The sequence below is a fragment of the Rhipicephalus sanguineus genome, chromosome 2, assembly GCF_013339695.2.
Source record: "Rhipicephalus sanguineus isolate Rsan-2018 chromosome 2, BIME_Rsan_1.4, whole genome shotgun sequence".
Classification (NCBI taxonomy): domain Eukaryota; kingdom Metazoa; phylum Arthropoda; class Arachnida; order Ixodida; family Ixodidae; genus Rhipicephalus; species Rhipicephalus sanguineus.
This window is the reverse complement of record NC_051177.1, coordinates 84,946,317-84,959,279: the sequence shown is the minus strand read 5'-3', so window position 1 is coordinate 84,959,279 and position 12,963 is coordinate 84,946,317. Positions and strand designations below refer to the sequence as shown.

Sequence of the window (12,963 nt, the reverse complement as noted above, 5' to 3'; positions counted from 1 at the left end):
GATTGCCGCAAAAATTTCTCGAATCCGTCAAGAATCAGCGGAGTTACGGGGGTTTGGCGCTCGCTCTCAGCGCTTTCTCGCTTTTCTAGAGCCGACAAGCGCACTGGAAGCTGCACAGGGAGGGATGGCACGCGGGAAAGAAGATACGTCAGTGCGCGTCATGAAACGCGATCGCTCACCCGCTGTGATTCGCGTGCGCGAGTGTGGCTACCGTGTAAAGTTAGCAGTGTAGTTAGCAGACTGAAGGGTGCGGCGCCGACAAGTGGCTGATCTGAACGCCGCTCTCGATTTATGTCGACTATCGGCCAATGAGGATGCTATGTCTTTTGCAACGCGGAGCAGCAAATACGCGACGTCAACCGGCAGACGCCCCGCCCACCGACGAGAGTGAGAACCGGCCTCTGTTTCAAAAGAGGGCGCCCGAGAAAACAGCAACTTCGCGCTCCGCTTGTAGCCTTTACGCGGCGCGCACGACTGCAATATTTGGCTGAGCAGTTCATAACCGTGGAAGCTTTCCGCAGGATGTGAAGAAGAAGAAGATGCTTTTAATGAGAAGAAGGAGGAGAGGTCAGCCTGGAAAGCGGGTTCTAGCCTGCTACTCCTCACGGGGGTAAGGGGAAAGGGGAAAGAAAGAGAAAGAGGGAGGTGTGATGATAGGCGACGATGGTATATGAGTCACTGTACACACTGTTTTGCACGGGGACTGGGCACGCGCAAAAGTCTTTATGCCGCACATGCTCTAAAGACGAGCATCTAAACCTGTATCACTTAGAAATCTCAATAGGCACTTTAAACTTCGTTGGGCCTGGTCTGCATGCTCCCAAGCACCCAAAAGCTTCTCCTCCGAAAAAGTTCGGGAGTCCAGACGGTCTACGACGCACTGAAGTGATTGTCTTTCGGTCGCGTACTGAGGGCACACGCACAGGATGTGGTGAATAGTCTCAGACGTGTGACACACACTGCAGTTAGGGTTTCGCTCCTGCCCAATCTTGAAAAGGTATCTTCGTGTATACGCAACACCCAGCCGCAATCTATGTAGTAATGTTTCCTGGTCTCTTCTTAACCGGAATGGAATCAGAAAAGCACGACCAGAGTCAAGTCTGTAAAGACGTTCTTGGCGATAATTAGGGTCATTCCATAAGCGTGTCATAGATGTTTTCAAAGATTCAGACAGCAAGCCATTGATGTCATATCGGGAAAATTGAATTGATATGACTTCGCCGTTAGTGTGCGCCATTTTTGCTTCTGCGTCAGCTTGCTCGTTCCCAGCTATGCCACAGTGACTGGGAATCCATTGCAATGCAACGGTATGCCCGGATTGAGACGCCTCAGATAACATATTCATTATGTCACACACCAGAGGACTGTATGCGGTTCCTTGCTTCATGTAATTGCTGATAAGTTGAAGTGCCGGCTTGGAGTCACAAAATAATGTCCATTTCGCGGGACTCTGTTGTACAATGTAGCGGGCAGCTTGTCGGACGCCGGTCAGCTCAGCAGCAGTAGATGATGTCCGATGCGCTATCTTGAAGCGTTTCGTGATGCCCATGTGAGGAACCGTGAACGCTGCTGCTGAGGACGTCTGCGTGACAGACCCATCAGCAAAAATATGCACCGTATATCCGTACATATGGGCAATGTACGATAAAGCAAAATGCTTAAGTCCAGCGGTTGGTATTTTTGACTTCTTTGTTATCCCCGGAATCGAGAGTCGCACGATCGGTTTAGGCATCGTCCAGAGAGGTACTCCGGGAGTCGCTTGTGGTGCATAATTCGAGGGCAGCAAATCTTGCTGCGACATCACAGCTTCCGAGTAGGCAGCATTGGGTCGTGTGTTAATAATGTCTCTCAGTGGATGATCTCGGTGCCTTGTCAATAACCTCAGATGTACTCGCAGTGGCTCGTGTTTAAGATAAACGCGAGCTGGACAAGCGCGTGCTTCTGTAATAGTACCTCATGTAGAAGTACATCGAGGTACTCCTAGGCAAATTCTGAGGGCGCGGGCCTGAGCACTCTCGAGTGTACGGACAGCAGATGTGCAAACACGAGAAAGAACAGGAGCACTGTAGCGGAGGTATCCAACGAAAAGTGCCTGGTATAGCTGTAGTAGAGATGACTTCGATGGCCCCCACGATTTTCCAGACATATGGCGAATGACATGGACAAAGCTGTCTAGTTTTTTTCTTAGTGCAGAGATGTGCTTCGACCAAGATAAATCCCGGTCGATGATAACTCCGAGAAACTTGTGGTGAGTTACAGAAGGTATGACGTTCCCATCTATCACTACAGGGTAGCAAGCCATTGACTTTCTCGAGAATGCCAGGATTGCACTTTTTGTCGGGGAGAGTTGCAGTCCGCGGCTATTAAGATATGTGGACGTTATCGATACCGCACGTTGTAGCTTCGTCTGTACTTGCAAACGCGTTAGACTCGTGGTCCAAATGCAGATGTCATCTGCGTACACAGATACTGAGATTTTGCCTCCTAACTTTTTAGCGAGGCCAACAAGTACAATATTAAATAATGTTGGGCTCAGGACTCCTCCCTGAGGGACGCCGCGATAGACGGGATGGTTGTTTGTATCACCGTATACAGTTGTCATAAATACTGCTCTTTCTTGAAGATAGCTGGCTATCCACTGATGCATACGGCCGCCAATACCATAGTCTTCAAGAGCATTCAGGATCGCGTCATGCAGAACATTGTCGAATGCACCTTTGATGTCAAGGAAGACTGCAGCCGTCAATCGGTGGCGCCGTTTCTGGTGTTCAACGGTCGTTACTAAATCGATCACACTGTCGATTGATGATCTTCCCTTCCGGAAGCCAGTCATCGCGTCTGGATATATATTTTGTTTCTCCAGAAACCATTCTAAGCGCAACAGAACCATTCGTTCCATGAGTTTTCCTACACAACTTGCAAGTGCCACAGGTCTGTAGGAAACCATATCACGGGGAGACTTGCCTGGTTTCAGCAATGCCACGATCTTACTTGTTTTCCAATGTGCCGGCACAGTTCCAGATGTCCACGAAAGGTTGTACAAGGATAGAAGTTCTTCGGTCGCTCGAGGGCCAAGGTGGCGCAGAGTAGAATAGGTGATGCCATCAGGCCCAGGCGCACTGGAGCGTTGTGAAATAGAAATTGCCGCACGCAGCTCCTGCAGCGTGAAAGGAAGATTGAGACGGGCTTCTGCTGTAGGGGGTGCGCATCGAAGCAGTGGAACGACCGTTGTTGCAGAGCCAGAGATGTGTAGGCAGAATTCTTCCGCGATCTGCTTCTCGCTGCATGACCTGATGATGGCCAATGCGCGGAAGGGACGTAGTTGCTGAGGAGAACATGGTAGAGCCCGTACAACGTGCCATATCTTAGACAATGGTTTTCGTGGGTCCAGGGTGGTGCAAAATGTCTTCCAGTTTTGCCAGCCAAGCTTTTCTAAGTGCCTCTGAATTTTCTTTTGCACATTGCGGGAGGACCTCAGGTCTAAGATCGATCTTGTTCGCCTGTGTTTGCGTTCAGCTCGACGACGGACTGCCCGCAGCTCTTCATATACGGCATCGACAGGCTTCCTGGAATTAGATACTGTGACGACACGTGTTGTTGTCTGCATTGCGTTGGCAATTCGTTCTTCAATTTCTGTCGGAGAAACTATGGAACCACACGACTTTTCTAGCTCATCTTGTAAAGCCTCCCAATCTGTGTATCGCCTACGAATGCTTGCAACGCCGGTATACAATCGTAGTTGTACGTAAGTAAGTAGGTGATCCGCAGGATGTGTTTTTTCAATAAGCCCAAGGGGTGCTTCATGACCCCTTTAAAGGGATACTGAACAAAACTTTTGGCGTCAAGATTTTCAGCCAAATTGAAAGATTGGGCGTTGAAATCGATAGGCACACCCTTCATTTCAGCCAGAAACTAGAGGGAAATAATGAATTTAATGCGTTTTTCAGAAACTTTCGTGTCTAGCGACCGCACCGGGAACTAGAGGAGGCGGCGCTTGGTGACGTTTCGTGCACCGCAAACGAGCATGCCAACAATGCCAGCCGTCGCCCGCGCCTCTCAACCCGCTCAACCCCCACTACGGTTCCTATAACCACTACCAACGGCACTGGCAGCAAAAAATGCTCCCAGCTGGAGTACAGACCCTAAATGGTGGATAAAAAGAGGAGGAGGACAGGAACACGTGCACCCTGCATGCGCCGCGGGGAATGTGACGTCACGGCTCTCGCTGGCGTGCAGCCCCCACGCTCTGACAATCCTCCAAAAATACAACCAACTGTTCAAAAATACGCAAAAGAAACTCTTGATTGGAATAGTCGCGTCTCCCGAGTAGAATTTCGATGTTTTCGGCAGTTCTTACTTACCGTTTTCACTTACTGGATGATACACCGGACTCCGTCGCTGCCAGATGCCCCTTCTGGTCAACAGGGGACGGAAGGCAATTGACCAGGCGATCAGCCCAATAACCTCCTCACAAACATGCACTCAAGCAGACCATGTGTGTTAGCGAGGGGCAGGACTTGAGCAAAGTTCTCCATCCTCCCCTTGAACAAAGGAAGACTGAGCACTCGTTATGCGGGTGGAAGACGGCTACTAGTCCGATAAATTGTTTCTTCGAAGCACCCATAACCGCATTCGACCACTGAAACGGACAGATGCGGTTCGTACACTCCGTAGGTCCATGGAGCTTCAGAATAAAGGGAAACTATTCCCGCACAAGATCATACATTCTGACGGCGTTTACTATAAGGCCCACAAAATTCTTCACCGGTAAAAGTGAATTCGGTACATTGTCTTCCAGGGAGTCAGAGGCTTAACATAGCAAGATTCGCGAGATTTAATTTATTATTGAGCCAGTATAAGGAAATAGACGGAAACCCGTGACTTCATGCATACTGACATTCAGCTAGGTGCTGATGCTACGGCGTGAAGTTGATAAATGAAAATGACTTTCATTATTTTCTTCAAACAGCGAGCGTGATGGCGAAATTAACACACTAGAGTTCTCACACAATAATTCATCAGTCTAAACTGATTCAGCGCTTCACTTTAACGTCCCTTCAAATCTTCTTCCACGAGTATGGACTTCCTCGGCGGCGCCATTACAATTTGTATCGTGTAACCGAAATTCACGACGGGCGCTCTATCAAAACATTAATTACTGTTCATGCTGCCGGTTCATGCATGGTTGTCTGCCGATGAAAGGGGTGAGGGTTGAGCACGGTCCAAGAGCGTGTGTAGCCGCACCCGCCGATGCTTGGCTGTTTCGAAGACGACAAAGACGAGGACTCGACTGTCGCCGCCGACGCTGAGCTGGTGCAGCGTTATCTTGCGGTCCAACCAAACCGTCGTCGACTCGGCCCGCAACAGCCCAGATCAGGTGACGTGGCAAGGCATTTTTTTCGTCCTCCGATATTGGTTGTGTCTTTTGACACGAGTTTCTTTCCGACGCAGCAGCCAGCAATGTACGAGAGCTCGACAGCCCGCCTGACGGAGGCCAAGCCCCAAGTGCCTTACAGCAGGTGAGGTCGTCTTCGACGGTTGCTCGTCAGGCCGTGGCCACCGCAATTTTCTCCGGCAGCGCGCTGTTGAGCAAGGGCGCGCTGCCGGAGCTGATCGCGGAGACCATGGTCAGACTTACTTTGACCGTGTTAGTGTTAACATTATGTTACTTATCATCTCGCGGTGATGAATAATTGCGCGATACTGGGGCATTGACATGCCCATAGGCGTGCCCAGGGTTCTCCATTAGAAGGGGGCCACGTTTCATGGTCCTCTTCTAATTCGTGGTCCCCTTCCCCTTCTAGACGTGGTTCAGACATCTCTCTTGTTTGTAAAGTCGGGTGGTGCAGTGGTGCATTCTGTTTACTCCAATATTGCAGCTCCCGCCTCCCCCCCCCCCCCCCCCCGGTCTGGAAAAATATAAAATTAAGCGATGACGTGTTTCTCACAATGACCTGCCTTTGGTCCCAGGCTTTCCGGAAGAAAAGATGGGAAGCAAATAGTTGTTGGAATGCACCATCAGGGACCTTCGGTCGCCATTGTCGTCAAAAACCTGCGTGGCCGTAACCCTTATCTTTCAACAATGGTGGGACAAGTCCGACTTGGTAAAAGTACAGGGCAGACATCGACCCCCCCCCCCCCTCTTTTGATTACCCACTGCGTACGCCTATGGAGCTGAGGGAACAAACCTTGTCGCAGGCGCACCTTTCTCTAATTTCCGATGAGGAGCGAGGGCACCTTTGCCTCCCGTGGGTGCCTCTGAAAAGCCCCGAACGTGAGAACCGCGCGTGAACAGATGCAAGCTGTGGAAAGTATGCTGCTCGCAGCTTCAGGCACCAACGCTCACCGCGAGCGCCGTCGATCAAACGTGCACAAGCGGAAATGCTCAGAAGTCGCTATACACACACATGTGCACTCTGTGTTTGCCACATGTTAAATTGGAGTAGGGTGCTACGCGTATGCTGATGTGCTCAATGAGCTACAGCTGCGAACAATACGGCTGCGCTAGCTAAAAGTTGACTCGCGTTTCCTTACAGCTCGAAAACTCGACTGAACGTAGCTTCCCTGGCAAAGCTGTCAAGAATGTGCGCATATGTAGATCTTATGGAACATTTCACTATTCCACCTTTGCGCAGTCGAGCAGCGGTTGGTTATGAAAGCTTCGAATTTCGCGGTTCGATCCCCCCGCCCCTACGTCTCGAAATTTTGCATGTGCATATACACACGCACACATAGAAACACAAGCGCGGACATATACAGGGTGTCCCAAATATCACGCAGCACGATTTTAAAAAGAGGAACGTCGCTACGCGAAGCGCACCTAGTGTATATTGCTCCCAGTATACCGTAGAAGCCACTACAATTTTTTTCGTTAATGAGGTTTAGTTAATTAGTCCTAATTATGTTTCTCACTCGACAAATACTCCCCTAATCATTAAAATGCCAGTGAGGCATACGCAGGCATGTTCAAATGACATCTAACTGTGCTATTTTCAACAATTTATTAATTGCATCCTCACGTTTTGTTGGTTATTAAAGAAAGCTCGTGAAATCTGAAAAATGACACGTGACTAGACTGCAGCACGCATTAGGAAGTAGAGCCCTCAAACAGGATCACTGTGAGGTAGCAAGTCAAGACTACGCTACCACCCACGAAAGGTGGGAGCGTACTAGTCACGTGTTATTTTTCATATTTCACGTGCTTTCTTTATCAGCCGGAAAAAATGAGCACGTAATTAGTATGTTACTGAAAATAGCACAGTCATGTGTCATTTGAGCATGCTTACATATGACTCATTCACATTTTAATGATTAGGTGAGTATTTGTCGAGTCAGAAACATAATTAGGACTAATTAACGTAACCTCATTAATAAAAAATTAGTAGTGGCTACTACAGTATACTGGGAACAATATGCACTAGGTGTGCTTTGCGTAACGACGTTCCTCTTTTTTTAAATTATGCTGCGTGATATTTGGGACACCCTCTATAAAGTATGGTCGGAACCACCCCCCCTCCCCCAAAAATTTCTGGGTATACAATTCTTTGGATACGAATACACGACATAATAAAAAATAAAAGCACAAACATAGATGAGACACCGGAGTACTTCCTTAGCAAGTGTACAAGTATTCCTGTATTGCATTCTTACTGCAGGTCCACACACAATACTGCTGTGACATGGGGCACTTCCTATCACAATTGAGCACAAATGGTATTGAATGGCACCTTTGCCATATCACATGGGTGCGCACCACAGTGCCCAGGCACTACGATTGGGCAAAACGGCACACCAGGACACCTCAGTGCGATTTGCGAAGATGCCATAAGGAGCCAAATGTGATCACGGTCTGGATCGGGCTTCATTGCAGCCCTTAAGTGCCCCATCACTCAAGTATGATAGGAGCCAGTTTGAATCTTTTTGGTTTTGTGAATAGTGTTCTAAGCTGGTTATACTACGGGTAATATTCTGTGCCTCGAGTGAGAAGCAGGACACTTATCCAGACTGTTTCCTTGAGTGAGCACGCATACAATGGACAATCTCCTATCACACAGGGCAATGTGGGCTGCGGAGCCTGTGATCCCCGACAGAGCCGTCTACACGTTTGGAACCCTGACGCTACTGATTCTGGCTGGGGCTCTGATAATCTTGGGCTACGCTGCCTACGTCAAGCTCTCCTGAGCACTCTTGCAACCGGCAGCCTTCCTTGTTCCCCCGTAAGTGTTGGTGTTATTGCTCCTCGCTTCATTGCACTGCTGAAGTAGTGCTGTAGATACAATTGGTCATTTTCAAGAGTGTTGCCTTCACCGCTTGCCAATTAGCTAAACCAGTGAGCTAGGCATGACAAGATATTCTGTGTGAGTGCCTTTCTGACGGGTCCTCCTAAGATAACCAGCACTAATGTTGTGTGCATCGACGAATACCCATCATTGCAACATAGCACGGCTCTAAAAGCTGAAGTGTCAAAGAAAAAATATAATTCAACTAGTCACGCAATGCTGCAACTTTAAAGAACTGGTAGGAGAAGGTTGTGACAAATACAAAGATGAAGAAGCACAACCTTTGGGTGCACTGATTTAGCGAGTGCATAGCAAAGAAGCAAAAGGTCAAAAAGGGTAAGGTGTTTAAGTATAATTGCACATAAATCTTTACATACAAAGATGGCAAATTTATCCGACATGAAGGCATGTTGTGCTGCACCTAAATTAAACAGTTCAAGCCAGAGGTGGTATTAAAATGAAATAAAATGCCTAAGTCAATGAATATGGCAAACATACGTGCTGCGCTAGCCTATTGCACTCTTTGATATGTTCCCTCATAGGTTGAGCTGAGGCATAAGAAAAACAGAAAAAAAATTTTTCGTGTCATCTAAATAACACAGGACACAGGTAAGGCTAGTGCTGTTGGCGCTCCTTTGCTCTTAGAACTGAATGTGCTGGCATTAGAATTGAATATGCTCAAAAGGAAGTGCAATCGAAAGTATACAGAATTTTCTCTGTCTGCAACACCAAATATCAAAATAAAGATACAAAATATATGCAGTGATTAGCTAGTTTATAGTTTAATCATTTAACCTGGTTCTAGCCAGTAGACAGGTAGATGTGCATATATCGGTATTTACAAATGCTTTTAATGCCAGAGGCAAAAAGACATGCCATCTTTGGTAAAATTAAAGAACTTGGAAATAAAATGAGAACAAAAATATATTAGAATTAGCAATAAATTCAAATACAGTGACAGAGGTAAGATTTGTGTACATATGGAAATACTCTGCTGATGAACTGCTTCTTCCTAAATTTCAGAGGATCCACTGGCCTCTTCAAATGGGACAATAATAAAGACATCACTGCAAGGCTGCATTCAGCATACTTTTTCTTTAAACAACACAACTATCGCACCAGCCTAAACCCTTCAAGAACCAACATATATCCTTATAACACAAATGTTCAATGGACAAGTGTCCATGATGGTGAAACAAGACAAACACACAGGTGCAAACAGCTGTGCAGAATGAGGCTTGCGGCACAAAGTGACAAATGGAGGCAAGTCCATCTTGTTCATGCGGAATTCCTGCCATATTGAGCCGATGCTCTCCAAACTTTTGAAACACTACTTCCAGGCTGCTCTTAATGCTTTTCTTGCAGAAAACCGCTTGCTGACATACGAAACCAGGATAAGTATTGTAAGCACAACAGATATCAACACATGGTCAAAGTCATCTTTCAGGATGTCGAAAGTTTTAGACGGTGCAACTCTAGTATAGAAAATGTCCAGTCCATAAGTAACTACTAGACAGGTAGATTCTAGTCCTGAAGCAGCAGCTGCGAATCCTGCCACTCTAGCAACAGACTGGTTGTAATTTACTATGTGCTCGGCACTTATGGGTAGTTCAGGCGTGTACGGGATAAGTCCTTCTTCCCGGTGTTGGGCTGTCGGTGTGATAGGTCTTCTTGGATCGAGAAGTGCCTTTGGTAGTTCCAGAATAGCACCTGTTGGAAGGGCTAGCAATACGTGTTTGCTTGTGATTCCTTTTTCCGTGACAGTATCGACCATGGCATCTACTGAGCTTGGAAACACGTAACTCTGATGTTCGACAATGGCTCCCGGCGGTGAATTGAATGACGAAAATGCAGAAGTGTTGCTCTGCACGGCGCCTTCGTAAAGTTCAATCACGGAAATTTCGGCCCGACGGGACTTTTCATTGTGGTAACAGTAGACAATCCAGTTCTCCGAGTGTACCACGTGAACGGGGCCCCTAGCTCTCTTGTGGCTTCCTGAGTAAATGAACGCTCCAGTGATGACATCAATAAGGTGCACGGTCACACTGGTCACCTTGTGGATATTGTCGGTGCCCTCGGTCACAACCGCAACCAAATTTGGGTTCAGGTATTTGTACAGAACACTGCGGTCACCCATGACTCGGCCTTGCGAATGAACATGCTCCAGCGGATTGCGCATCACAACGTGTGTAATCTTCTGTCCTTCGCTTTGAAGAGATGCTGTCCACACAGTTTCTACTGCAAGCTTCGTCGGAGTTGACGGCCTCAGACTATATCCGACAAGATCTCCAGTGGCAGGATCAGCAGTGAAGAGATACTGTGTGTCCCGATGTTCATAAACAAGCTTAGCAGCTGAGGTTGGGTATGTGTGGACACCAAGCTTGCTATCTAGGAAAAGCAGCCCCCTGGTGTACTCATCGTCAAGAAAAGGTAGCGATGAAGCCTGTAGAATATGGTAGGGAAGTTCCTGTGTGTCCAAGATAACTCCTGTTATGGGATTCACCGAAACCAAGTACCCGTTGCCAGAACTATGCTTGCCGAGCACTGTGCAGCGAGGTGGGTGCGGATAATGTGCAGTTGTCCTCTGGACAAAGATTGGGAGTTTCTTGGTGCCAGCACTGTTCAGTGGATGCAACTGTGGAAAATGCTGGCTCCAAACTATCTGCCCATTTCTGTTGTTCAAGGCAAACAACTTTTGAGCCGCAGTGCTCAGCAATATAACTTTGTTGAAGCCAAACTTGTCACGTGTCAGATCCCGCGAAGCCACACCTGCTTCTGGTTGGCCTATAGTGCCACTGAGGCTGGAAAATAGACCTAGCAGCAAGCTCTGTAACTGGCAAAGCTGCATCGTGATGCGCGTAAGAAACATGGCCAGTACATTCGCATTGCCGTCTCCAAACTCTTGTTCAATCTTTGCATCTGTTTCTGAAAGAGGCAGGTCTATAAACTGTGCTCCAAGAACCGATGCCAAGGCCTCTTCTCTCGTCCATAACAGACGGCCCTGTTGGTGAAAAAGGAGAACGGCATCGTCTTCAGTAACAACTAGAATTTTATAGGCCTGTTTTAGGTCCTTGAGTAGGAACGGCAGTAAATGAATGCTGTCTGCATTCGCCATAGTTGGTGGGATCGCAAACTGACCCTCACTGTCTTCTTTCTGCTGCCAGTTGCCGCCCAATTCGTATATGAAAACCTTGCTGATGCCGTTTTCGAGCTGTTCAACTACGCCTATATAGGCAGGTTCATCACCTGTGCCACTGGCCGCGTTTTCCTGCGGCTTTCGTGTAATCTGCCAACCGTCGCCCATACTAACGAGGTGCGTGGCATTCGGGAACATCTTTGCGAGTCTCACCCCCGTCTTGGTAATTCGCAACAGGGCGAAACCACGGTTTGGCATGCGCAAGGCGAGGTACGAATCTTCGTGGGCACGTGTTGGACCTTGGATGGGCTGTAACACCGGAACGGCGGTTGGGTCGTCAAGCTGAATGCCGAGAGATGATAAGGGGACGTCGCGGAAAGCTGCTGACTCGCCGAGTGCCATCACTCGAATCGTAGAAGCCTTGGCGTCGAGACATGCCAGGTACTTGTGCTCCACAAGCCGGCAGTCAGTCCGATCGGTAATCCACGGGGCCGAAACCACTGGAGATGTTTTCATTTCACCGTTTTGCAGGTTGTAGATGGTTGCGACAACGTGAGATCCCGGATGCACCTCGACCGCTGTGAGCTCGCTCGCGTGAGAATTGACGTCGTACCTGACCAGGGGGGCGGAGCTGTGCGGTAGGGTCTTCTCCCACTGTAGCACTCCCGTATGGACGTCCCAGGCTCGAACGTAGGGTGCGTTGCCCGACACAGTAATGAGATCGCCGGAAGAGGATACTGCGTGCATGCTGCCATCGTGTTCAAGCACCTGCCTCCACGTCAGGGCTCCGTTGCGCGTGTTAAGGGAGGCGAGCACATTCTTCTCGGTCGCAACGACGATGCGTTGATTAGAGCCTACCGAGCTGTGATCGGCATACACGAACAGGGGTTTCCCGATGAATCGTTGCCGCCAGTCCAACTTTCCTGCTTGGTCTTCGTACAGAGCATATGCGCCGAATTGGCTAAGCTGCACTGTTGAGATCGCAACTAAAACAGCTAATAGTAGTCTGGAAAGCGTTTGGTACGTACTACCCTCCATTGAAGGCAAATTAAGCAAGTACGACGACAAGCGAATCGATCACGGCATTACAACGTGCATAACACGGTCGCGAGACAAGACGGCGGTAAAGTGAGCTAGAAGAGGGTAGTGGGCTTGCTGGGGTCCCCTGCTTGACGCCGGGTATGTCACATGTGTGGTGGCGCCACCAGCGACTTAAATGTAGGGCACTGCCTGCCGGAGGCGTTTGTGCGCAACTGATGTCACGCTTTTTTGTGCGCTGTTATCATATGCACTGGACGGAAATGTACGCGAATTTCGGCAGTGTAAACGGTGATGCTGATGTCGCTGAGACAATAAAAAATAAAGAAAGAAAACTAGCGCGAGCTAGGTGCGTTGGCCTACATGCGCGCGTAAGGCATGGTAACCACCTAGAACACTGTAGCATGGTGTATGCACCTCTGGTGTTAGCTATTTATCTGATGTTAAATGAAACACACCGAAGACCGTCAGTACTCGTGCGAGTAAAGCTGCAGAAAACATTCTTTTCTG

At 48.4% G+C, this 12,963-nt stretch overlaps 2 protein-coding genes across 2 annotated transcripts; one reads left to right on the top strand and one right to left on the bottom strand.

Annotated features, from left to right (window-relative positions):
• The first annotated feature begins 5,242 nt into the window (after positions 1–5,242).
• LOC119383266 (uncharacterized) lies at positions 5,243–8,264 on the top strand. Its single transcript, XM_049412872.1, has 3 exons — positions 5,243–5,377; positions 5,452–5,519; positions 8,055–8,264. Exons 1-3 carry the CDS (start codon positions 5,251–5,253, stop codon positions 8,262–8,264), a joined length of 405 nt encoding a protein of 134 aa, XP_049268829.1. The 5' UTR covers positions 5,243–5,250.
• Positions 8,265–8,614: 350 nt separating this feature from the next.
• Positions 8,615–12,541, bottom strand: LOC119383265 (ER membrane protein complex subunit 1). Its single transcript, XM_037651329.2, has one exon. It carries the CDS (start codon positions 12,451–12,453, stop codon positions 9,610–9,612), a length of 2,844 nt encoding a protein of 947 aa, XP_037507257.1. The 5' UTR covers positions 12,454–12,541; the 3' UTR covers positions 8,615–9,609.
• Positions 12,542–12,963: the final 422 nt, after the last annotated feature.

Excerpts from the sequence above, each read along its gene's own strand:
- LOC119383265 (XM_037651329.2), bottom strand. The coding sequence starts at position 12,453 with ATGGAGGGTAGTACGTACCAAACGCTTTCCAGACTACTATTAGCTGTT.
- LOC119383266 (XM_049412872.1), top strand. The coding sequence starts at position 5,251 with ATGCTTGGCTGTTTCGAAGACGACAAAGACGAGGACTCGACTGTCGCC. Across the intron at positions 5,378-5,451 it reads CCCGCAACAGCCCAGATCAG|CAGCCAGCAATGTACGAGAG; the intron begins GTGACGTGGCAA and ends TTTCCGACGCAG. Across the intron at positions 5,520-8,054 it reads CCCCAAGTGCCTTACAGCAG|GGCAATGTGGGCTGCGGAGC; the intron begins GTGAGGTCGTCT and ends CCTATCACACAG.